The following is a 27,850-nucleotide window of genomic DNA, read 5'->3' on the forward strand; positions in this document are numbered from 1 at the left end:
TCAAGCCAATGTCTCCACGCCTTCAACGCTTTAACCACAGCCAACAGCTTACGGTCCCCCACATCATAGTTACGCTCCGCTGGGCTGAGCTTCTTCGAGAAGAAAGCACAGGGGCGGAGTTTCGGTGGCGTACCCGAGCGCTGTGAGAGCACGGCTCCTATCCCAGCCTCGGACGCGTCCACCTCCACTATGAACGCCAAAGAGGGATCCAGATGGGCCAACACGGGAGCCGAAGTAAACAGAGCTCTTAGCTGCCCAAAAGCCCCGTCCGTCTCAGCCGACCACTGCAACCGTACGGGACCCCCCTTCAGCAGTGAGGTAATGGGAGCAGCCACCTAGCCAAAACCCCGGATAAATCTCCGGTTGTAATTGGCAAACCCTAAAAATCGCTGCACCTCCTTAACGGTGGTGGGAGTCAGCCAATTACGCACGGCTGCAATGAGGTCACTCTCCATCTCCACCCCTGCTGTGGAAATGCGACCTGCTGGAAGAACAGACATTTCTCGGCCTTGTCGTACAGGTCATGCTCCAACAGTCGTCCAAGTACCCTGCATACCAAGGACACATGCTCAGCGCATGTAGCGGAGTATATCAGAATGTCATCGATATACACCACTACACCCTGCCCGTGCAGGTCCCTGAAAATCTTGTCTACAAAGGAAAACTGATGGAGCATTCATCAACCCGTACGGCATGACGAGGTACTCATAACAGATAGTAACTCCTATTTATGTTAATGATTCATCCCCTTTGGCATTTAGCCACCATTATCTTTTTGCCTTGCACTTATTTTAGCTTGGTTTCCATTTTCTTATTGGCACATATATTAGGGCACAGATTCTATTGGTGGCGTAACCATAGCAATGATACAAAAATAAACAGACACGCACACTCCTAATGCAGGTGCATGTCTAATGGTGCTTAAGTAATACAAACCTATGCTCCTAATGCACGTCTAATGAACCTCACGAGACTCGGTAATGGCTTCCCTTAGCCTAATGACCTAGACACACATATAGAGTGAACTTCCAATGAACCTCATGGGACTAGGTAATGGCTTGAGAGTGCGTTGATTCTGCTTACTACTCTAACATGCATAACACATGTACTGGAATATCCCCACAGAAGCAAGACAAATAGATAATGGTGGCTGAATGCCAAAGGGTATGGATCATTTACATAAAAAGGAGTGACTATGTATGTGATGTAAGGATGAAACTGTATAAAAGGAGTGTGCTGAGACTGGGGAAGGCAGTTGCTCCATGGACCAGCTCGGCTTGTTACTTTGTAATAAAGTCTATTTGAGAGATTCCGGTATCTGAGCGATATTATTGAACCAATATTTCTACGACAAGACATGCATGACAACTTCAATGCCATGTCATTCTATGACAACTTCGATGACAATGTCCCCGGAGTTGTCGTGGAAATATTCAAGTCAATAATATTTCTCAAATACCGGAGCCTGTGAGTTCAATTAGACTTTATTACAAAGTAATATAAGCCGAGCTGGTTTTTATACAGGTTTCATCCTTACATCATACACATACTAACTCCTCTTTATGTTAATGATTCATCCCCTCTGGCATTTAGCCACCATTATCTTTTTGCCTAGCACTAATGTTAGTTTGGTTTCATATTTGGGCTTAGAAACATTCGAGCCATAGCAACGGTACACAAATAAATAGACATGCCCTCTCCCCAGACAGGTGCATGTCTAATGGTGCCTAATGACCTAGACACACATACAGTGGATATAAAAAGTCTACACATCCCTGTTAGGTTTTTGTGATGTAAAAGAATGAGACAAAGATAAATCATGTCAGAACTTTTTCTACTGTTAATGTGACCTATAATGTGAACAATTCAATTGAAAAACAAACTGAAATCTTCGAGGGGGACAAATGAAAATGAAAAACCTTACAATAACCTGGTTGCATAAGTGTGCACACCCTCTTATAACTGGGGATGTGGCTGTGTTCAGAATTAACCAATCACATTCAAACTCATGTTAAATAGAAGTCATTACACACCTGCCATCATTTAAAGTGACTCTGATTAATCACAAATAAAGTTCAGCTGTTCTAGTAGGATTTTCCTGACATTTTCTTAGTTGCATCTCAGATCAAAAGCCATGGTCCGCAGAGAGCTTCCAAAGCATCAGAGGGATCTCATTGTTGAAAGATATCAGTCAGGAGAAGGGTACAAAAGAATTTCCAAAGCATTACATATACCATGGAACACAGTGAAGACAGTCATCATCAAGTGGAGAAAATATGGCACCACAGAGACATTACCAAGAACTGGACGTCCCTCCAAATTTTATGAAAAGACGAGAAGAAAACTGGTCAGGGAGGCTTCCAAGAGGCCTACAGCAACATTAAAGGAACTGCAGGAATTTCTGGCAAGTACTGGCTGTGTGCTACATGTGACAACAATCTCCCGTATTCTTCATATGAATGGGCTATGGCGTAGGGTGGCAAGACGGAAGCCTTTTCTTACAATGAAAAACATCCAAGCCCGGCTGAAGTTTGCAAAAACAAACATCAAGTCCCCCAAAAGCACGTGGGAAAATGTGTTATGGTCTGATGAAACCAAGGTTGAACTTTTTGGCCATAATTCCAAAAGGTATGTTTGGCGCAAAAACAACACTGCACATCACCCAAAGAACACCATACCCACAGTGAAGCATGGTGGTGGCAGCATCATGCTTTGGGGCTGTTTTTCTTCAGCTGGAACCGGGGTCTTAGTCAGGGTGGAGGGAATTATGAACAGTTCCAAATACCAGGCAATTTTGGCACAAAACCTTCAGGCGTCCGTTAGAAAGCTGAAGATGAAGAGGAAGTTCACCTTTCAGCACGACAACGACCCAAAGCACACATCCAAATCCACGAAAGCATGGCTTCACCAGAAGAAGATTAACGTTTAGGAATGGGCCAGCCAGAGCCCAGACCTGAATCCAATTGAACATCTCTGGGGTGATCTGAAGAGGGCTGTGCACAGGAGATGTCCTCGCAATCTGACAGATTTGGAGCGCTTTTGCAAAGAAGAGTGGGCAAATATTGCCACATCAAGATGTGCCATGCTAATAGACTCCTACCCAAAAAGACTGAGTGCTGTAATAAAATCAAAAGGTGCTTCAACAAAGTATTAGTTTAAGGGTGTGCACACTTATGCAACCAGGTTATTGTGAGTTTTTTATTTTTCCCCCTCAAAGATTTCAGTTTGTTTTTCAATTGAATTGTTCACGTTATAGGTCACATTAAAGGTGGAAAAAGTTCTGACATGATTTATCTTTGTCTCATTATTTTACATCACAAAAACCTGCCATTTTTGTGTAGACTTTTTAAATCCACTGTATAGAGTGCACTTATCCTGCTGACTACTTCAAAATGTATAATGGGCATACATGTGCTACAAAATTCTCAATAGGCGTAACCATAGCAACAGTAAATATTCGGCCATAGCAATAGTACAAAATTAACCAGACATGCCACTCCCCAGACAGGTGCATGTCTAATGGTGTCTAATGACCTAGACACACGTATAGAGTGCACTTATCCTGCTGACTACTACGAAATGTGTAATAGGCACATATATGCACTGGAAAAACTCCAATAGAGTCAACATGTTTTTGGCAATGGATGGAATTTCACCATTGAATATGCTTTCTAAATAGGGTGGGAGTTAATATAATGTAGCTAGGTACAACTGCTATGTTAAGGAAACACAAGAACAATGATTACACTGGTTGCATCTGGACATACATTAGCTGAGGCTATAAGTACATTGGTTGCATCTGGACATACATTAGCTGAGGCTATAAGTACATTTATGGCAGCTGGCCATAACTAATAGATGCATTAAGTCAGGGCCATAAGTACATTTATGACAGTCAGACATACTAATGTCAGAAGGACACGGGAAAGAGGATGGTAGTAAAATGACCAACAGGTGAAATATAAGTATACAATAAATGTATTATTTTTTTGTATGACATAAGGGGCCCTGCCACCATTATAACCTAACCAGAAGCAGAGATGGGCGTTACTGGGCGTAAACAAGCAAAGAACTCGGACTAAAAGATAATGGTGGCAGAAGGACTAAGGCTAGTAACTGCATTTACATATGGGATGTACCCATATGCTGTATGTGTATAAAAGCAAAGCCAGTGCTTAGGGAAACCATCTCGCCTTTGCTACTTTGTATTAAAGCCTATAGTGAATTCACAAGTTTTTGTAAGAGTGTTATATTTTTGAGGCAATATTCCACGACAATAGCTGCAGAGTCAAGAAAAGGTCACGTTTCCGATCTATAGATAATCATTCCTTCCGTATCACTAAGCATTAGTTCAGTAAAAAAAAGGAGACTGGCAGCTGGCCCTGAGTGGAGATAACAGGTGACCATACATCCCCAAGTAGGAACCACGCAACGGCCAGGCAAGCTGAATGTATGGCCATCAGGGGCGAAAATCTGATATCAACTTTGGAGGGGACAATTACATGAAATATTCTCAAGAGCAATTCCTGAGAGGGACACGAAAAGTAGTGCTGTAACACATAGCCTACATTGTAATATGGTAAATGTATATTGAGGAACCAAAGAAATAAGGTGTTTGCCATACTCCTAACTACCGGTACCCAAAACTACACAACTAATCACAACAGCAATACCATTGCCTTTAACAAATCTTAGTTCAGTCACCAGTTTAAGTTGAGATTGGGGGTATCCATGGCATTTTCCAATTATGTTCCTATTTTACAAGCACGAACTCCCTGTCTCTGCCAGTCTGTCCCTGCATATCTGTCCCCAACTCTGCTGTCTGTGTGCCATCTGTTGCCTGCTCTGCCTAATGACATCATTGTGAAACATTTCCATTAGAATTTCATTTCTTTCTTATGAACATTTTATCAACTAGTCTTTGAGATATTAGGCTACTAGGGTTCTTACTATGCGTTTTGGTGTATTGAAAAATACTGTGATGTCCGTCTTTTATTTTTCTGCCATTTTTCTACCTGGCTGGCTGGCTGGCTACACACACAGTGTGTAGGTTATTTACAGTAGAAGATGGGCTTCTATCATCTTCAATCATTCTATTTGGGCTTCGATCTAAAAGGTAGCTAGCAAATGTGAAACGGATTAAAATGACAAGAGTTGACAGCTGTATGAGTTCACCATTTACACAACATATGCTGCAACCTTTTGTAATTTTAATAGTTTGTTTCATATTGGCTGGCTTCCAACAATAGCTGAATTTGCAAAGCTAGCGAGCACCAATTCAGTTTGTGGTGTTTGCTATAATCTTTGCTACCCGGGTTAAATAAAGGTGAAATAAAATAAATAAATAAAAGTTCCCTTGCGACAATTTAGCTTTTGCAACGAGACCATTAAATATATTTAAGACAATGGTAGAAGAGAGTGTAGTTCTGTTCAGTTTGGATTTCAGTTTATCGCTAACCTTATCACAGGGACTTTGAAGCACTAACTTACATCATCTGCATGCTGATCTTGGAATAAATTGACGATAGCAAAGATTCCATCTTTGACGACGCCACATAAATGGAATAGGTACTAGCTAGCTTAATAGTTAATATTTGCGCGCTAGCTCTGCATATTCAGCTAGTGTGTGTGCGCGATTTACTGGATTAACCTCACGTCAGTTACGTGCATTGAGTGCCTTTCAGACAGTAGATACGACCTCTCTGTTGCCTAGCAAGCTAAGGAACTGGCAGTGGATCAAACCATTGTGAGGCAAAGGGTTTTGAAACTTAAAAACGCGCTATTAAGTGTCTATAATCAGCACAATTGCTTTCATTGCGTATTATTAATATTATTTAAATTACATAGTTATGTTTCAGTGATATATTGGGGGGAACAAATCATATTTTTCCCAGGATGGGGGGGTCGTGTCCCCCCCGTGTCCCCCCCGTCCCCCCCGCTCTGCTTTTATGCACATATGTATTGTATGTGCATAAAAGCAGAGCCGGGGCCTAAGGAAGGCAGTTGTTCCGAGGACCGGCTCGGCTTTACTACTCTGTATTAAAGTCTATATTGAATTTACAAGTTCTTGTAAGAAGTGTTATTCTTAAGACAATTTTCCACGACAGGAGCGGAGAAAACTCTGGGAGCGTGGAACTTGAATCTGCTAGTACCAGCCATGCTCGCTCACCAGATAAACATTTGAAGAAGTTCTAACAGAAGAAATTTGTGTTTTTGGCAGTAATGCGCCATAACGTTGGATGCCAATCGCCGATAAACCCCACAGAAGAAGAGTGATTGATTGCTAAATCTCGGTTGGAGATATGCGTTTACCGCTGATCTGCGGTATGTGAAAGAGAGGAGCGGCGCAGGCTTTCTGTAAGTATCCTATGTCTATATTCCCTTAGGAAAATCCAATGGTTGACATGAACAACAATGCTGTCTATGTTGAACAGTAGTTTATATTTGTCCCCCAAAAAAATAAACGGTCCTCCAAATAATATGGAGGACCGTTTAAATGTGTTTGCTCGTCATTTTGTAACACATCTTAAAGCGGCAATCAGCAATAGAAACAATAACTATGTGAATCCCTAACACTGTTTCTGTAAAAAGCTGAGGGTTGGGGCTGGAGAAATGTAACCAGTCTAAAATTCATATACAGCGCTATGGATGCAAGGACTGACCATCCATGATATCAAAAGTATAGTTTTTACCATGTTTTGAGGCTAAATAGTCAGTGGCGATTTTAGCATGTAAATCTTGGTGGGGTAACCCTTTATTTGTTGATGCATGACAGCAAAGACACAACACAAAGTTAATTGCACTATAACGGTGACTAACGGTGCCCAGAAACTGTTAGGGCCTATATAAAGCTGTCGTAACAGCAGAGCTTTCTTTTCAGCACCATGGATTGAAACCTTACCTCTGCTACACCTGGTTATCAGGAGCGGCAGCTAAACAATTCATTCAGCCTCATTTACTGCCTGATATGGTTGACTTGCTTAAACAAATGTGGTTTCTTGGTTTCTACTGACAATTGAGATGTACAAACTGTGGAACGTTGAGTGGATAAGAGGCAATCCATAATTCTTATAAAGACATTACTGAGCAAGCTAAAACGGACGTAGTCAATATAACTATTTATTCAGCACTTTTGAAATGTACAGCGACAGAATTCAGAACATGGGCCATTCTTACAGTATTCTCCCTGTACACCAAGTCAGAACCGTAGGATAAATAAAGGGGCCATATAAGGTGACAATAAAAGCTCTTACAATATTCGATGAAGACATTTCACCAACAAGTCAGAACAGTAGGGGGAAAGGGACCAAATTATTAGGGTGAGGCACATGGGTTACTAACGGCTTATTACACAACATACACATAGTATTCCTTTGTTAGACCGTAGTATACATATCTCCAGGGGTGCAACTTTGGTTTTAGAAGTGAGGGGGACATAATTATTATTATCATTATTTATTTTTTATTTCCAGTCAGATAAACACTCCAAACAGCATACCCGACCGCTCTGAGGCATCCACATGGTCCTAAAGCACACCGTTGCCTCGTTTTGTATCACGTTCCAATGATAAAACTGTGGGGGACAAAAATGCAATTTCAGAATGTGTGTGTGTGTGGGGGGGGGGGCAGTGAAAGTTGCGCCCCTGCATATCTCCCTGGTATATGACATCAGCTGCATACAATACATTTTTGGAATCAAAGTTGTGCTGTGCTCCAGGATACCCGGGCCAGGTCGATTAGGAAGGCCTGCTCGCAGAAGTGTTTTAGAGAGCGTTTGACAGTGATGAGGGGTGGTCGTTTGACCGCGGACCCATTGCGGATGCAGGCAATGAGGCAGTGATCGCTGAGATCTTGATTGAAAACAGCAGAGGTGTATTTGAATGGCAAGTTGGTAAGGATAATATCTATGAGGGTGCCCATGTTTACAGATTTAGAGTTGTACCTGGTGGTTTCCTTGATAATTTGTGTGAGATTGAGGGCATCTAGCTTAGATTGTAGTACTGCTGGGGTGTTAAGCATATCCCAGTTTAGGTCACCTAACAGAACCAACTCTGAAGATAGATGGGGGGCAATCAATTCACATATGGTGTCCAGGGCACAGCTGGGAGCTGAGGGGGTCTTTAACAGGTGGCAACAGTGAGAGACTTATTTCTGGAGAGATTCATTTTTAAATTTTTGAAGCTGGAACTGTTTGGGCATAGACCTGGAAAGTATGACAGAACTTTGCAAGCTATCTCTGCAGTAGATTGCAACTCCTCCCCCTTTGGCAGTTCTATCTTGACGGAAAATGTTGTAGTTGGGTATGGAAATCTCAGAATTTTTGGTGGTCTTCTTAAGCCAGGATTCAGACACGGCAAGGACATCAGGGTTGGTGGAGTGTGCTAAAGCAGGGAGTAAAACAAACTTAGGGAGGAGGCTTCTGATGTTAACATGCATGAAATCAAGGCCTTTTCGATTACAGAAGTCAACAAATGAGAGTGCCTGGGGACACGCAGTGCCTGGGTTAGCCTCCACATCACCCAAGGAGCAGAGGAGGAGTAGGATGAGGGTACGGCTAAAGGCTAGCAAAACTCGTCGTCTAGTGCGTTGGGAACAGAGAGTAAAAGGAGCAGATTTCTGGGCGTGGTAGAATAGATTCAGGGCATAATGTGCAGACAGGGGTATGGTAGGATGAGGGTACAGTGGAGGTAAGCCCAGGCACTGAGTGATGATAAGAGAGGTTGCATCTCTGGACACTCTGGACATTGTCCTGTTGAAAAACAAATGATAGTCCACCCCACTAAGTGCAAACCAGATGGGATGGCTTATTGCTGCATATTGCTGTGGTAGCCATGCTGTTTAAGTATGCCTTGAAGTCTGCCCCACCTGCCCTGAATGACAGGTCGACACTGTATATAGTGTTTATAGACATTGGTGTAAAACATGCGTACTGTATATTTTGGGTTCTGATGGGGTACGACAGTTGAACTAAGCTCATGAGGCAATTATAAGCTATATTCAAGAATCAGTGGGGACATATCATACATTATTTTATACAAAAATGATGTAGCAACTGCTGATTGCCCCTTAAAGTGTTTTTACACTTATCACTCTTATCACTCTTGTGTTCCAATTGCACGTTGTGTTAGCTAATCCAAGTTTATCATTTTAAAAGGCTAATTGATCATTAGAAAACCCTTTTGCAATTATGTTAGCACAGCTGAAAACTGTTGATCTGATTAAAGAAGCAATAAAACTGGCCTTCTTTAGACTAGTTGAGTATCTGGAGCATCAGCATTTGTGGGTTCGATAACAGGCTCAAAATGGCCAGAAACAAAGATCTTTCTTTTGAAACTCGTCAGTCTATTCTTGTTCTGAGAAATGAAGGCTATTCCATGTGAGAAATTGCAAAGAAACTGAAGATCTCGTACAACGCTGTGTACTACTCCCTTCACAGAACAGCGCAAACTGGCTCTAACCAGAATAGAAAGAGGAGGGTGAGGCCCCGGTGCACAACCGAGCAAGAGGACAAGTACATTAGAGTTTCTGGTTTGAGAAACAGACGCCTCACAAGTCCTCAACTGGCAGCTTCATTAAATAGCCCCCGCAAAACACCAGTCTCAACGTCAACAGTGAAGATGCGACACTGGCCTTCTAGGCAGAGTTGCAAAGAAAAAGCCATATCTCAGACTGGCCAATAAAAATAAAATATTAAGATGGGCAAAAGAACACAGACACTGGACAGAGGAACTCTGCCTAGAAGGCCAGGGCCAATTGTGTGCCAATTGGGCCAATTGCTGGGCCAATTGTGTGCCGCCCTATGGGACTCCCAATCACAGCCAGATGTTACGCAGCCTGGATTCGAACCAGGGACTGCAGTGACATCTCTTGCACTGTGATGCAGTGCCTTAGACCCTGCGCCACTCAGGAGCCCCAATATATAACTTTCAAAAAGAGAAATACAATTGTATGATGCATCCTACTGGCTGCATGGCACAGTGGATCAATATGATGGCATATGCAGAATAGTTGGCCTGTCAGTCTCAAGGTTCTCCTCTCCAGAGCTGATGGCCTTTAGACCTACCTGCGATCTTAGACAGGAAACACCATTTTTAATCTACATTCCAACCCCCTGTGACTCCACACCACTGGGTTACCTCATCCCTCATGAGTCAGTCCCTCTCACGGTTCCAATCTGTGTTTCCTGCTTATAACTACTGTAGGTGAAATATTCATGACTATGGTTGATTTTCCAGTATCCAGACTGTTCTCCCAGAAGTATTGAGACAGAAAACATAGGGTTAATTAATAAGACGTGTAAGCAGAATAAAGGCTGAGCTCATCCCCAGCTTACAATTGGCTCATTCATCCCCCTCCTCTCCCCTGTAACTATTCCCCAGGTCGTTGCTGTAAATGGGAATGTGTTCTCAGTCAACTTACCTGGTAAAATAACGGTAAAATAAACGAAAAAAATAAAAGGTGAATAGACAGAGCTGATTGAACAAAGAGTTAACCACTGGACATATAAAAACAGAACGTTAGCAGAATCCATGGGAGTGTACAGACTGGGTCAACATGGAGTTAATCACTAGACATGTAAAAACAGAATGTAAGTGTCACGACTTCCGCCAAAGTTGCTCCCTCTCCTTGTTCGGGCGGTGTTCGGCGGTCAACGTCACCGACCTTCTAGCCATCATTGATCCATTTTTCATTTTCCATTGGTTTTGTCTTGTCTTCCATCACACCTGGTTCCAATCCCATCAATTACATGTTGTGTAATGGACCATCTGTTTCCCCTCATGTCCTTGTCGGTGATTGTTTATTGTAAGTGTATGTGTACGTCTGTACTGGTGTGCGTTAGGTTATGTTACCCATTGATTTTTATTATTATGTTTTCCTGTGTTTTTTGTAAATAAACTGTGCCGTTGGAAACACGGTTATTTCTCTCCTGCGTCTGACTTCTCTGCCGCCAGTTAAACACCCTTACAGTAAGCAGAAAATGAGTACCTTAGTTAACCTCTATGGGCTAGGTGGGACGTCACCGTCCCACTCTATTCAACAGCCAGTGGAACAGCGTGGCGCGAAATACAAAACCTCAAAAATGCAATAATTTCAATTTTTCAAACATATGACTATTTTACACCATTTTAAAGATAAGACTCTCGTTAATCTAACCACATTGTCCGATTTCAAAAAGGCTTTACAGCGAAAGCAAAACATTAGATTATGTTAGGAGAGTACATAGCCCAAAATAATCACACAGCCATTTTCCAAGCAAGCATATATGTCACAGAAACCCAAAACACAGCTAAATGCAGCACTAACCTTTGATGATCTTCATCAGATGACACTCCTAGGACATTATGTTATACAATACATGCATGTTTTGTACAATCAAGTTCATATTTATATCAAAAAACAGCTTTTTACATTGGCGTGTGATATTCATAAAATGTATCCCCACCGAAAACTTCCGGTGAATTTACTAAATTACTCATCATAAACGTTGACAAAATACATAACAATTATTTTAAGAATTATAGATACAGAACTCCTTTATGCAATCGCTATGTCAGATTTTAAAATAGCTTTTCGGCGAAAGCACATTTTTCAATATTCTGAGTACATAGCTCAGCTATCACGGCTAGCTATTTTGACACCCGCCAACTTCGAGGCACACTAAACTCAGAATTAGTATTAGAAAAATTGTATTACCTTTGCTAATCTTCATCGGAATGCACTCCCAGGACTGCTACTTCCACAAGAAATGTTGTTTTTGTTCCAAATAATCCATAGTAATGTCCAAATACCTCCGGTTTGTTCGTGTGTTCAGGTCACTATCCAAAGAGTAATGCGCGAGCGCATTTCGAGACAAAAAAATAAAAATGTTCCATTACCGTACTTAGAAGCATGTCAAACGCTGTTTAAAATCAATTTTATGGTATTTTTCTTGTAAAATAGCGATAATATTCCAACCGGACAATAGTGTATTCATTCAAAGAGGAAAATAAAAAAACGCATGGTCTCGTGAATGCGCATATCCAATCTCTTAGTCACCAGGCAGACCACTGAGAAACTGAGCTACTATACTCTGCCCAGAGACAGGAGATGCCTCAATCCGCTTTTTGAAGGCTTTAGAGAGCCAATGGAAGCCTTAGAAAGTGCTACGTAACCCCAGAGATACTGTAGTTTCGATAGAGAATCAAAAGAAGAACTACAAATTCTCAGACAGGCCACTTCCTGCTTGGAATTTTCTCAGGTTTTTGCCTGCCATATGAGTTCTGTTATACTCACAGACACCACTTTTCTATCCAGATCTACTAATAATATGCATATTCTCGTTTCTGGGCAAGAGTAATAACCAGTTTAAATCGGGTATGTTTTTTATCCGGCCGTGAAAATACTGCCCCCTAGCCCAGACAGGTTAATAAATATAGTCACCAAAGCCATGTATCTGTAATAACAACCTATGTTTGTTCTAATCAAGTATTATTAGAAAAGCACTTATACTAGGAAAGTATATATGCAATAAATGTATTATTTTTTGTATTAACACTATGGCGCCGCCACCAATATAATCTAAACTGAAGCAGATGTGGGCATTAACAAGCAAGAATTGGTACAAGAAGATAATGGTGGCATAAGGCCAAGGGGAGTTAACCATCTACATAGAGGTGAGTGACTATGTGTGTTATTTGAAGGTGGAAACCTATAAAGCCTGAGGTCTGTAACAAGAAAAGTTAGTTCTCCCATGGAATTGCTTGACTTTGTTATTGTTTGTAATAAAGTCTATTTGTATTCACAAGCTCCGGTATCTGAGAAATATTTGACTCGATATTTCCACGACACTGCTAATATTATTGTCCTCTAAATGTATTTTTTTTTTACTGTAACACCAGTGTTACACTAGTGTATACATCCTGATGTTATACTAGGGAAATTGTGTTACCATAGTTAGGGCTGAGAGTGAGGACTTCAACAAGAATCAACAACCTCTACATAATTAAGACAGTTGCTTTGTGAGAAGGTGTTCACCGTTGAAGGTGTAAACCCATGTTCTCATTTAGCCATTGTTATGTAAATGCAGGCTGGAAAGTACCAGTAGCCTAACCTTGGCTCTAAGTCAGAGCAGGTTCGCTGGAGGCATGGCCCAGCGAGACACGGGTGTCATCTTGTGTAGACGGATAGAGAAAATTCAGAGTCTTTTGGTCAAAACACTGGGGTAAAATCTCAATGGAAATGCGCCATAATTTCCTTTTCTCAGGCCTATCGCCAGGCTATCAGACTTTTGAGCAGCCATCACTAACCGTCTACCAAGTGATGCTCATTCACTCAAAACACACACACTATCAAACACACACTAACACACACACAACCAATGCTGTTGTCCCATTTTATAGATACATTAAACCACTGGACACTTCCCGTTTCACCCTGTGTATTTAAATACTGTATTCTTGATATGGCCCATTCTAACATCTCTACTACTGTACATCACATTTTAGTTACACTGTTTATACTGTTATACTAAAAACTCAAACGGACCACTAGAAAAAAGCTCACACCAAGTTTAATCATCCACTGGGTCAAACAGCTGCAGAAGACAAGGTATGATTGCACAAGCGCAAATATTTATTCCCTCCAACTAGGCGGAGTCAACTCCTTGCACATCTAGACAGCCAATAAATCTCTGTTGCTAGTCAGAAACGTAATTGGTTCTTCTCACTGGTGTAGTCATGGCCCTGCCTGATGCTAGAACCTTTGTGGGCGTGGAAGGATACAGTGGGGGGGGAAAGTATTTGATCCCCTGCTGATTTTGTACTTTTGCCCACTGGCAAAGAAATGATCAGTCTATAATTTTAATGGTACGTTTATTTGAACAGTGAGAGACAGAATAACAACAAAAATATCGAGAAAAACGCATGTCAAAAATGTTATAAATTTATTTGCATTTTAATGAGGGAAATAAGTATTTGACACCCTCTCAATCAGAAAGATTTCTGGCTCCCAGGTGTCTTTTATACAGGTAACGAGCTGAGATTAGGAGCACACTCTAAAGGGTGTGCTCCTAACCGTAGCTTGTTACCTGTATAAAAGACACCTGTCCACAGAAGTAATCAATCAATCAGATTCCAAACTCTCCACCATGGCCAAGACCAAAGAGCTCTCCAAGGATGTCAGGGACAAGATTGTAGACCTACACAAGGCTGGAATGGGCTACAAGACCATCGCTTGGTGAGAAGGTGACAACATTTGGTGTGATTATTCGCAAATGGAAGAAACACAAAAGAACTGTCAATCTCCCTCAGCCTGGGGCTCCATGCAAGATCTCACCTCGTGGAGTTGCAATGAGCCTGAGAACGGTGAGGAATCAGCCCAGAACTACACGGGAGGATCTTGTCAATGAGCTCAAGGCAGCTGGGACCACAGTCACCAAGAAAACAATTGGTAACACACTACGCCGTGAAGGACTGAAATCCTGCAGCGCCCGCAAGGTCCCCCTGCTCAAGAATACATATACATGCCCGTCTGAAGTTTGCCAATGAACATCTGAATGATTCAGAGGACAACTGGTGAAAGTGTTGTGGTCTGATGAGACCAAAATGGAGCTCTTTGGCATCAACTCAACTCGCCGTGTTTGGAGGAGGAAGAATGCTGCCTATGACCCCAAGAACACCATCTCCACCGTCAAACATGGAGTTGGAAACATTATGCTTTGGGGGTGTTTTTCTGCTAAGGGGACAGGACAACTTCACCGCATCATTTAACGGGGCCATGTACTGTCAAATCTTGGGTGAGAACCTCCTTCCCTCAGCCAGGGCATTGAAAATGGGTCGTGGATGGGTATGCAAGCATGACAATGACCCAAAACACACGGCCAAGGCAACAAAGAAGTGGCTCAAGAAGAAGCACATTAAGGTCCTGGAGTGGCCTAGCCAGTCTCCAGACCTTAATCCCATAGAAAATCTGTGGAGGGAGCTGAAGGTTCGAGTTGCCAAACGTCAGCCTCGAAACCTTAATGACTTGGAGAAGATCTGCAAAGAGGAGTGGGACAAAATCCCTCCTGAGATGTGTGCAAACTTGGTGGCCAACTACAAGAAACGTCTGACCTCTGTGATTGCCAACAAGGGTTTTGCCACCAAGTACTAAGTCATGTTTTGCAGAGGGGTCAAATACTTATTTCCCTCATTAAAATGCAAATCAATTTCTAACATTTTAGACATGCGTTTTTCTCGATTTTTTTGTTGTTGTTATTCTGTCTCTCACTGTTCATATAAACCTACCAGTGAAATTATAGACTGGTCGTTTCTTTGTAAGTAGGCAAACGTACAAAATCAGCAGGGGATCAAATACTTATTTCCCCCACTGTATGTGTGTGGACCGTTTCTTCTCTCTTAAAATCTAATTTTATTAGTCACAAGCACCGAACACAACAGGTGTAGACCTTACAGTGAAATGCTTACTTACGAGCCCCTAACCAACAATGCAGTTTAAAAAAAAATACAGATAAGAATAAGAGATAAAAGTAACAAGTAATTAAAGAGCGGCAGTGAAATAACAATAGCGAGACTATATACAGGGGGGTATCAATACAGAGTCAATGTACAGGGGCACCGGTTATTTGAGGTAGTATGTACATGTAGGTAGAGTTATTAAAGTGACTATGCATAGATGACAACGGAGAGTAGCAGTGGTGTAAAGAGGGGGTGAGGGGGGCACTGCAAATAGTCTGGGTAACCATTTGACTTGATGTTCAGGAGTCTTACAGCTTAGGGGTAGAAGCTGTTGAGAAGCCTTTTGGTCCTAGACTTGGCGCTCCGGCACCACTTGCCTTGCGGTAGCAGAGAAAACAGTTTTTGACTAGGGTGGCTGGAGTCTTTGGCAATTTTTAGGGACTTTCTCTGACACCGCCTGGTATAGAGGTCCTGGATGGCAGGAAGCTTGGCCGCAGTGATGTACTGGGCCATTCGCACTACCCTCTGTAGTGCCTTGTGTTCGGAAGCCGAGCAGTTGCCATACCAGGCAGTGATGCAACCCTTTAGGATGATCTCGATGGTGCAGCAGTAAAACCTTTTGAGGATCTGAGGACCCATGCCAAATCTTTTTAGTCTCCTGAGGGGGAATAGGTTTTGTCGTGCCCTCTTCACAACTGTCTTGGTGTGCTTGGACCATGTTAGTTTGTTGATGATGTGGACAGCAAGGAACTTGAAGCTCTCAACCTGCTCCACTGCAGCCACGTCAATTTCAATGTGGGCGTGCTTGGTACTCTTTTTTTCTGTGGTCCGCAATCATCTCCTTTGTCTTGATCACGTTGAGGGAGAGGTTGTTGTCCTGGCACCACACGGCCAGGTCTCTGACCTCCTCCCTATAGGCTGTCTCGTCGTTGTCGGTGATCAGGCCTACCACTGTTGTGTCATTGGCAAATTGAATGATAGTGTTGGAGTCGTGGCTGGCAGTGCAGTCATGAGTGAACAGGGAGTGCAGGAGGGAACTGAGCACGCACCCCTGGGGCCACTGTGTTGAGGATCAGCGTGACGGATGTGTTGTTACCTACCCTTACTACCTGGGGGGCGGCCCGTCAGGAAGTCCAGGATCCAGTTGCAGAGGGAAGTGTTTAGTCCCAGGGACCATCTGTTTACTTGACCTCGGACTGAATTACTCGCTCCTCCCTGTCCTACCTTTATCAGTGTCTAAAACCAGATTGTTTTCCTTTGCCTGTCTCCTTAGAAGCCTTGATATTCAACGATAACATTTCTGACAGAATGTAAACTATCTGCACTCCCCTTGTCACACTCATTAACGTTCCATACACCACATCCCTTCCTATTACCCCCTTCATTGACCCCAACCTTCCTTATACATGTAAAGTTATCAGTAAGATATGGTAACATGAATAAATATATCTTAAACTAGAATCAAACAATACACACTGCATATTTATTTATTTACTGGGGCAGCAGGTAGCCAAGAGTGTTGGGCCAGTAACAAAAAGGTCGCTGGTTCGAATCACCGAGCCAACTAGGTGAAAAATCTGTCTTTGCCCTTGAGCAAGGCAGTTAAACCTAATTGCTCCTGTAAGTCTCTCTGGATTTGAGCATCTGCTAAATGACAACAACAAAAAATTATTCTTGCCATAGCTCGCTCTAATATATAATTCTTATTATATCTTGTGTAAATTCATCCTGTCACGTCCTGACCAGTAATAGGGGTTATTCGTTATTGTAGTTTGGTCAGGACGTGGCAGTGGGTATTTGTTTTATGTGGTTCGGGGGTTATGTGTATGTAGAGGGGTGTTGTATTTATGTGTTCCGGGGTTTTTGGTGTATGTTCTTGCTTTGGTATTCTAGGATTCTAGGTTGTGTATTTCTTTGTTGGCCTGGTGTGGCTCTCAATCAGGAACAGCTGTACATCATTGTTTCTGATTTAGAGTCATACTTAGGCACATTGTTTTCACCTGTCCCTTTGTGGGTAGTTGTATTCTGTTTTGTGTTCTTCACCTGACGGAACTGTCAGTGTCGTTTTCATATTGTATACTTGTTTTGTTTCACCTTCTTCAATAATTAAAAAAGAAGATGAGTATACATTTTCCTGTTGCATCTTGGTCCTCCACACACGACACCCGTTACACATCCAGTGTATATACATATAGATTGCATTTAGACTGCTGTTACAGTCCTATTTGGGTTGTTAATTGGATTCATTACAACATGATTTTATTATAAATGTTTTTTTTTTTTTTATACTTTCTGTACTCGTTTGACATTTTACTGCATTCTTAGGAGCTAGTAACATAAGCACCCACTATAACAACTTCTAATGTCAGGGATTTCGTCATCGTCTGACGATATAGCGAAATCATCGTCGGAAAAGGAGGACCAATATGCAGCAGAATTGAGAGTTCATCTTGAACATTTAATAAACTCAAAATGAACATACAAAATAACAAAACGAACTCACGATGTACAGACAGTCTTCTCAGGCTCACATACGCTAGACAAGAAACAATCTCCCACAAATGACAAACACACCCTAATATATGGGACTCTCAATCAAAGGCAAAGAGAAAACACCTGCCTTCAATTGAGAGTCCCAACCCCAATTAATCAACCATAGAAACACACTCACTAGACTCCACATAGAAATACATAAACATAGACCATAAACCAAAAACCCGGAAATACTAAATCAAATGCCCTTTTACCAAAACACCACCCCGAACCACATAAAACAAATACCCTCTGCCACGTCCTGACCAAACGACAATGACAATTAACCCTTATACTGGCCAGGACGTGACATCTAAACTGTGTACGTGACCAATAAACTTTGATTAGAATGTATTATTTTTTCCTGTGCAGCCCAGAGGGTTATACTACAAAGCAGGAAAAAAGGAGTTAGCTGACTAACTTGCCTAAATATTATATAACTACATTTTTTAGAAAGCTACACTTGAAATGGGCAATGGTCTAATACATTCAACAAACGAAAACCCATATCTAAGTTTAGATTTTTTTTATGAATCAGAAAATCAATAGTATCTGGTTGCTTATTAAAGTTAGCTGGCTGAATTAATCGTACCTGTAGTATTCCACTTTGGTCCAACCCGAGAAGAGCCAATAGCTTAAAACCTGGTGTGACTCGAGGGAAGTTGTCTACATAGCTAGGAATGAATAGGCTCCATTGTTATGTTAACTGTTAACCATTGTGATTCATTTACTTCAAGGTTGCATCTCTGCATCACTTCAAGGCTGTAGACAGTTGTTGTGTGGTCAATTGTCATAATAATGATTAGCCTGAGACAAGTTACCTTGGTTTAATCCTGAGAAAGGGCCTTGGATATCAACAATGCCATATTATACACCAAATAGGTGTGGATGGTCAACCTGACCTGAGGTGGAACTCTCCTCCTGCCCAGACTGCTATCTGTGGGGCACAGGCCCCTCCTATATGAGTATGTACTATGTTGATGGTGTTAGTTGATTGTGAATTGTGCGTTGCTCTCTAAATATCAACCCATATTGTCTGAACTGGCAGTCACATGTCCTAAACATGTTTCAGAGTTGCAGTGTATGTTAGAAAAATCAACAACTTGATTGATGGATAACCATTGCATAGTTTTCACAACTGTTTCTCTCTTTTTTTCTCTAGAATTAAACTCTTCAATTCAACTTTTGAGGATGGTGCCCCATATGCTTGAAATGCAACCCAGCTCAATGTGCTGGGACAACATAGATAACGCTTGTGAAAATGCCAGATCAAGAGAATGGAGCGATGGTGACGGATACAGCCGCCATAATATGGCTCACTGGGAAAGTGATCCCCCAGCTGGTGAAAGGCAGTACCTCACCCAAAAGGAAAGCGAACACCAGTGGCTGAACCGTGAGGATGAAGCTGCCATGCGGGCCCACTACAACTCCCAGAGACAAAACTCTCAAATGGACTTCCGTGGACATCGGGCACAAGAGACCCAGACGCCTCCTCTGTATCATCAAGAACATCACAGAATGGCTCAGAGTCAGAACATAAGGGATTGGCCCAATCTCTATGGACCCTTGAGAGGCCAGGCACCCCCTAATGTAAACTTACACCGCAGTGGAGAGAGAACAGAAACATGGGCTAAGCATGAACCCCACTTCCCCAGCAATGACTTTTTAACCCCACTCAATGTCGAAAGAGGGCATGAGGATATTTCCCATCACCATAACACTGACCAGGATTATATGTTTGGTTGGATAGTGAATCATAACAATCTCCATTACTTGGAAAGCAAATGGCAGATGTTAGATCCCACCCATTCCAATGGACATGCTAATGAACCTTCAAGGGGGCATTCTACTGAATGCTCAAGGGGACGTTCTAGGGGTGGTTTCCGTGGAAATTCTAGGGGTGGTTCTAGTGTACGTTCTAGAGGTAGTTCTAGTAGACGTTCTCGGGGTGGTTCTAGGGGTCGGTCTAGTGGACGTTCGAGGGGTGGGTCTAGTGGATGTTCTAGGGCCTATTCCAGCTGGTCACCCAGGCAGGTCTTCCAGGCTAAGCATGTCAACCCTTCTCAAACTACGACAAACAGTTCTCCAGACATTCAAAACGTCAACATCATTCTAACTGTTCCTGTGGTCAACAACAAACACAGTGAAACAACATCAGGACGAACAGCAGGTCCGGTGAGAGATTCTACATCACTTGTGCAAGCCTTCATTGCAAATGCACAGCAGTGTGTTTCTATGGATCTCCCTTCCACGGGAGGTAGAGAATCTGGTGTCGTTGACCTAAAAACAGCCCAGGTAACAAATGCAGACAGCCATGGTATTCTAAGACCTAGTTTTCCTTCCCAAGCCATAACACAACAAACAGATAATCTTCCTGGCAATGCTGCTCTTGTTTCTCACACCCAGACCTCTTCCACCCCTGACCAGCAACATGCTCCCTCTCCTTCTCCCAAACCTCTCACTGAGACACCTCAGGAAAAACCTCCTCATGAACATAAGATCTCACTCAATGAAATACAGGACTGGCTTCAGAGTGTTTTAAGATCTAAAAATGGACCCGTAAATGTGAACAACTCAACACAAGACCCCTCCCAGGCACAACAATCCAGCACAGAGAAGATGGATATTTTACAAGCAGGCAAAACGCACCTACATCTTAACACCAAAGACAACCAGGTGAGGCCCCCTGAGAGATTTAGTGCTGAGGACTCCACTATACGGCTGGAGTTAAAGTCCACCCCCAGGTGCATGACACTGACGGTAGTTGCCACCACTCCGCCCCCCGTAGCTATCGTCCCTCCAATGGATCCACAGCAGTTCCCAGAGCCCATGGAGACAGAGAATACAGGCAATGAGGTGCCATTTAAGATTTTACAGGCCTGGTCCATCAACGAACAACAAATGGAAAGTCTGTGGGAAAGAGCTAAAGATGATGCAAGTTCTCTATCTGTCCTAAATGAGACGGTTCAAGTTGAGAGTTTTATGGAGTATGATAAGCCTGTAGATGCATCTGCAACAAGTTCACTGGTATCTATTATAGAGGACAATGATGAGGTCCTTCAGGTCATCACACAGATGAACAAGAGTTCACCTTCACCATTTGTCCACACCATCCCTCAGGCAACTGATATTGTACGCATCGGGGTACCCAGACAATCGTGGAAGTTAGCTCTAACGGTGCAGATGAGATAACTCTTGATTTGTCCACAATTGCTGAAGTTCAGTTCAAGTTACATACGCTGCAGCAACTGGTTACTTATCTGGAGAATGCAGCAACAATCACTGAGGCAAAGGATGGTTGTCTAGAGGCCATATTGGAGCAGTATTGGGGCGGGGAAACCTCTAACCTGGTAGAAGCTTTAAAAGATAAAAGGGATAAGAAAATCATGCAAGATGTGTCTGCCTGGGCCGCAGAGGATGAGGAAGCAGTGGTTCTCTTTGCAGTCAGTGGTATATCACTGGGGGAAGTGGTCGAGAAGTTTCCCATTCCAGTACATGTTGACAGCTCTTCCCAAGTGGGTTACAGGTCATCATGGTTAAATGTCAACGAGAAGCTGTATAACATTGACAAAGATTCTGGAAGAGCTTGGTCTCTGTGGTTCATACCAGATAAAGCAGAGGAGAGTTCCAAAGTGTTTGGGGGAGTCAAAATAGATGACACCTTCCACAGCAAGCTGGAGACTGTGGACTTTCCTGTACGACAACCTGTTGAAGCAGAAGCAACAGACTCAGACCTCGCAACAAACATAGACTTTGTAATGGACACAGACCCCCCAACGGACACAGACCTCCCAACAGATGCAGACTCAGAGACAGAACCCCTTTCCCCAATGATTTTGACCGTCCTCACATCAGATGATGCTTTGAAACTGCTTGCTGAAACAGAGGCACCAGACGCAGACCTCGCAACAGACTCAAACTGCCAAACAGATGCAGACCTCAAAACGGTCACAGACCTCACAACAGACTCGGACGCAGACCCTCTTTCCCCAATGAATTTGACCATCCTGACATCTGAGGATGCCATGAGACTGTTTTGCCAGATCGAAAATGGCTCTGACCTCCAACTCGGGTCCCATGAACCATGCTCTGAAAACAAAGACAAGACAAAAACAAAGCAACTAGAGAATATAGGAAGTGGCAGCTTAGATAAGTCCTGCTACTGTCCTTGTATTATTGAAAGTGACAACGGGTTTGAAAGTGGCCTATGCACCAGTTGTCAGAGAGAGAAAGGATTGCAGCAAGGTACAAGATGCATAACAATCGCTCAATGCTTTACCCTGTCAGATACAAGCGACAATTCAGATCAGGAGACAGAAGAGGTCCCTAAGGACTCTGGGGGGAAGGCGACTGTGGACAATCAATGCAGGGACAAGAAGCAGATACAATCAACTGAAGAAGATTGGGATGACAATCAATCCAGTGACAATAAGACAGAGGGAGAAATGCAGCATTGTATAGGTGTCACAACGATCACTGACTTTATTTTCTGGTTAGATACAATTCAGGATTCAGATCAGGAGACAGAGGAGAACCCTAATGAACAACATGCTCAGATTGAGGTTCATGCTTCTAATGTTAAAAGGACAGAGCCTGAAACTGATGCGAACGCACCCTGTGAGTCAGCCCAAGAACATACTACCCAAAGCAAAGTCAGTCCTGGTTCTGAGGATAGGGAAAGATGGCAAGAGAAGGACCAAGACTGTAAGACGAGTACATTACCACTTCCCAAGGTTGAAAACCCCTCTAAGTTAAGCGCTAACATCATAGCAGACAAGTGGTGTTCACTTATAGAGGACTGTGGTTCACCTGCAGATAAGTATGGCAAAGTTGCTGACTTTGTCACTCAATACAAAACCTCCAAGTCAAAGAAAAAAGTAAAAGAAAAAATGGAAAAGGAGGAAACCCTCAATCCAGCATCATCTGACAGACAAAAGCCCAAGAAACGTCATGGTAGAGCAGAGAGGGGACGGTCACCATCCCAACCCCCTAAGAGCTCTGGGGTGAAGGCAACTTTGAATAATCAACGCAGGGACAAGAAGCCACATGCGTCACACAAGAGGAGACATTTGACTGAGAGTGATGAAAATCGATGCAAAGACAAGAAGAGGGGATCATCAACTGAGAAAGAGCGTGAGGGCAGTCAATCCAGGGACAATAAGCCACCGAAGAGGAGAAATTCAACTGAAACTGAAGGCAGGAGCTCTGATGACTCCAAAGAGTTACAATGCCAGTTGGTGGAAAGAGACAAGGACAGCAGCAGTAGAAACTCACCGCCGTGCCCTGGGGTGAAAACCCTCCATGTGCTGGGATCCTCAACTACCACTGTTCCTCTCAAACTCTCCATAAACATCCCCAAAAAGCCTTCCACAAATGGCTCAACACATACTGAGGAAGTCCCCAAAATGCCAAAGACAAAATCCCCGAACAAAACTAGCAGACACCACTCCCCTGCAAAGTCAGTGTCTCCTGTTGTCAAAGAGAGGCAGAGGAACGGTGTCAAACACAAGCAAAGAATTCAACCCCTAAAAGTCAGATTGAAAAAGCTGTCCTTGCCCAAATATCTTATCAGTAAAGGTTCCCCACCAAGCTGGAAGAGAGAGGAAGGTTCCCCACCAAGGCAGAAGTGGGTGGAGGATAGAGGAGAGCCTCTGGGTTTAGGTGTAATGGTCTCTAAGAATCCTGACTCATGCAAGAAACTAAAATGTAAGGCAGAGAGCGACTTGACATCCCAACAGATGTTGTCAAAGATTCTGAAGGTGTTGAATGAGAAAGGAACGTTGTCAAAAAGTGAGCGTGAGCACGACTCGCTGCCCCCCAAGCTAAAGCTGCCAAGGATTCCGAAGCTTCTGAGGACTCCAGAGGTTTCAAAGGATGGGAATGAGAGAGAGAACAGAGAAGAGACATCTCCCAGTGCTTCACCTGAATCACAAATGCTGAACAAACCTGCAAGAGTGGCACACAAGCCCAAACCTTTTATCAAGCCTGCCAGTCCCAATGGTTATAGCCCAGCTAGTCATGCTTTCCCTAATCTGGCTAGGATATCACCGCAACATGGCAACAGACATTTTGGCCCAAAAGTTACTGCGAGGCAGCAGGTGTTCTCAGATTGGGAGAGCAGCTTTGTCCCGACTCCAACCCTCCGGACTCGTAGACGATCTGGGTGTCCTCCAGAGGAAGTGGAAGGTCCACAGGCCAGTCCCAGATCCAGCTCGGAGACCAGGATCATTCGACCCATTCTTAAATGTGTCGATTCTCTGCCGAAACCCAAGCGGAATGTCAACTTTCCTTTGAATCCAGTGAACGTGCACTACTTCAAGCCCTGTGAATATGAAAATGACGTAATGTTCAACAGGTCTTACACAGATCCGGAAGATGCACAGCGTTCTGACGATGAAGAGGAAGATGCTTCTGTGAACTGCCAGAATACGAAGCAACAGCCCCCTATAAGGGAAGAGAATCGGCAAGATATAGGGGAGCTGAAGCCTGGACCAAGCGGTGCATGTGAAAAGAGCTTCAAAAGGAAGCGGGAAATGCAGGAGCCTGCTGCCATTTTGATGAAGAAGAGCATTGTTCAGGCAAAGCATTGGACGAAGTCTCTCCATCGTGAACCTCCGAAAGACTCCAGACACTCGGGTAAGGACACCAATCACAAGCCACTGGAAAAAGAAAATGGCATGTATTCCCTCAAAGTTTTTGTGTAATATGTATAGCTAGCATTGGAATTAAAAACGACCACACAGAATAACACACTACATGTCAATATTTAGATGCATTTGATTGGATTTCCAGTTATTTACAACTTTCTTCTGGTTACAGTAAAAATAACTGTAGTTGGTTACAAGTGGTCAGAGAAGCAGAAGAAGAGGCCAAATGAAATTGAAGGTAAGTCGCAGGCTATGCTAGCCTCTCATGGTAGGCTACTTTTACAATTGCACCAATGATTTCCCAGTATTTCAAATAGAGTTGTATATGTATTTTTATTTTTAGAAAAGTGTCAGACGTAGACAGTTTCATGTTGTGTTCTGATTGGAATCATCTAGATGAAAATGTGTTATGTTATTTATAGGAGCTGGGTAGTGAACTCAAATGTATCATGCAATTGTACACAGGCCTGTGAGCCTGCGTCAATATAACCTTAGTAAAATTGGGAGTCAAAGTGATAAGGGTGGACAGACAGGTGTATTTCGAAACTCTCACAGAATGTGACATAATTCATTACCATATGTAATTGATAAGGGTAATTCCATTTGATTTCAATCACTTTTTGACCACACCCCTTTTCATTTGAACAGAACTTCCAATACATATTTGCCCATGGTAGAAGATGTCAGAAAGTGAGTTTTTGATCCAAAAAGCCCAAACATTCAGGAGATAGAGGTGCCCAAAGTTGACGATTTTGCATACCCTACCATACATCCATGTCTTCATCACTGGAAAAGGTAAACGGTTGAGTATGATATAATTTGAAAGCTTACAAAAAAGTATTGGCAAGAGTATGCTGTGTCTCAACCGACGGTGGGCACAACACATTCACCTCAGAATATGTCAATTAGGGTTTAAGATACAGCGAAAAAAATAGAGTTGACATGTTTTTGATAATTGATGTTAAAGGTAAAACAAATAATAAAGAGTTTACAAGTTTTTGCATAAACTGAATGGGATATGCAAAATCAGTCAAAATGGAGCACTTCTGTCTCCTATCTGTTTTGTCATTAGGGTCCAAAAAGACACTTTCTGACCACTTCTACCGTGGGCAAACATGTATGGAAAGTTTCATTCAAATCAAAAGTGGTGCAGTCAAAAAGTGATTCTAATCAAATGGAACGACCCATAAAGTATAGAATAAGCTTGGGGAAAATGTTGATGTACTTGTTCAGAGCGTACAAAAATCAGCCTCATCGATGAGAACGTCAATAGCAACTTGTTGGGTAACTGAAACCTATGTAAGTGTGACTTGTGTTGACTGGGTTGGAACATGTTCTAGCCATGTTTTAAGTATATGCTGAGGCAGTGTTCCCAGGATCCTGTGTAGATTGAATAGACTTTTGAACTGAAAAGTTGCCTTACTGATCCTTCATCTCCACTTGGAAAGCCACTTGCTGGGGGACGGCTACTTCCTACAGTGCTAATGTGAATATTTCTCACCTGCTTTCTTATGCTTGCATGTTAGGTTCCTCTCTGAATGCAAGCCTCCCTCACGGTCAACATCCAGGTTCCTCTCAGAATGTAAGCCTCCATCGTGGTCACCATTCATCCTCCAGCCAAGGGAGAAGAGTTGATCCAACAGCCAGTCACCATAGCTCTCCTGTGGATGAATGGATCGAGCGGTGGTCAGGAGATTGGTAAGCATATCAGTCGGCCCTGACAGGATACACGAGACAGAAAAGTAGTTGATGGCAACTGGCAAAGACAATACTTTTACCTCAAACCTGGCATTATGCATATGCTGTACTTTTTTAAAACTTGAAGCATTACAGACAGTGCCTATAAAGCCATATTTAGGCTACATTATGCAGTTTACTTTTCTATATGTTTATTATTGTTTGACCATGCTGGTCATTTATGAACATTTGAACATCTTGGCCATGTTCTGTTATAATCTTCACCCGGCACAGCCAGAAGAGGACTGGCCAGCCCTCATAGCCTGGTTCCTCTCTAGGTTTCTTCCTAGGTTTTTGGCCTTTCTAGGGAATTTTTCCTAGCCACCGTGCTTCTACACCTGCATTGCTTGCTGTTTGGGGTTTTAGGCTGGGTTTCTGTACAGCACTTTGAGATATCAGCTGATGTAAGAAGGGCTATATAAATACATTTGATTTGATGTTTGTATCTGTTTTTAAATGAATAAACATCAGATTTCTCTCCCTATAATAGGTTCGGTTAGCTGTTGTTGAAACAGTCTGAAGAATGTTTTATATACCATGTGTTATTGTTACTCTTGACACCTAAGGGTGATTGGTGTTCGCGTACTCTTATAGTATTGTTTGCTTACATTGTTAGAGCATCATAGTGATTGAATCATCATAGTGATGGTATTGTAAATTGTATTTTGTATGTTTACAGTCTTTTTTATTGACTATTTTTATTGCGGCCAGAACCAAAGCTAAAGGGGAGAAACCAGACTGAACTTATTGTTTTCTGAGATTCTGCTGTCCCGTACATAAAAAGTGTGTCAATTGTAACAGGTTTTTTAACACTGGTGATAAAATGAATCATAGATATCCGTCATCAAATGAAATTTGAAAGCCGTTATCACTTTGTTTGATGTAGTTCCTTGCACTGGGTTTATAGTTATCTGTGGCCGTAGATGTTATTTGTAGTTAAATTCAACTACTGCTAATGTTTTGGGTATTGAGGAATGTATGTACTTTACAGGTCTCTGGCTTTATACTTCGTTTTAAACATTGGTCGAAATGCCGTCTTTTTACACATTTTTATATATGTCAGTTTTTGTCCATTTTCATGTTGTACTGTTTTATTTTACCTCTGATGTTTACTGTATTGTTATGGCACTGAACTAATATATAAATACAGAAAATATGTTTTTGTCTTTACCTGTCCTCTCAGACTACACAGCATTCAATGAAGGGAATTGTAGTATTATTTACCCCCACCACCAGCCAAAGACCACATTTGAGACACACAGTTACACCACCAGAGGGAAGCACAGTACAATATTAATGTTCCTTTCATTCAGTAACTCGCTTGTGCAAGGCTTCTCGTTCTCCTATGTGTTGATACTTGAGAGACTCAAATAGGTGAATGGATCAGAACAGATAACAGAATCTTCAGTCATGTTTTCTGTTTAAACACAACACTTATTGTATATTTATTGAAGAAAGCCAAGCAGAAACTGCTGCCTACAAGGACAAGAGTGGTGGAGA

At 42.5% G+C, this 27,850-nt stretch overlaps 2 protein-coding genes across 2 annotated transcripts; both read left to right on the plus strand.

Annotated features, from left to right (window-relative positions):
* Positions 1 to 5,991: 5,991 nt before the first annotated feature.
* On the plus strand, positions 5,992 to 21,158 carry LOC123743830 (uncharacterized). The gene is made up of 2 exons (XM_045722513.1): positions 5,992 to 6,357; positions 19,129 to 21,158. Exon 2 carries the CDS (start codon positions 19,158 to 19,160, stop codon positions 21,156 to 21,158), a length of 2,001 nt encoding a protein of 666 aa, XP_045578469.1. The 5' UTR covers positions 5,992 to 6,357; positions 19,129 to 19,157.
* On the plus strand, positions 21,114 to 27,520 carry LOC123743776 (uncharacterized). The gene is made up of 3 exons (XM_045722001.1): positions 21,114 to 24,602; positions 24,786 to 24,851; positions 26,140 to 27,520. Exons 1-3 carry the CDS (start codon positions 21,353 to 21,355, stop codon positions 26,313 to 26,315), a joined length of 3,492 nt encoding a protein of 1,163 aa, XP_045577957.1. The 5' UTR covers positions 21,114 to 21,352; the 3' UTR covers positions 26,316 to 27,520.
* Positions 27,521 to 27,850: the final 330 nt, after the last annotated feature.

Source organism: Salmo salar, chromosome ssa07 (assembly GCF_905237065.1).
Source record: "Salmo salar chromosome ssa07, Ssal_v3.1, whole genome shotgun sequence".
NCBI lineage: Eukaryota > Metazoa > Chordata > Actinopteri > Salmoniformes > Salmonidae > Salmo > Salmo salar.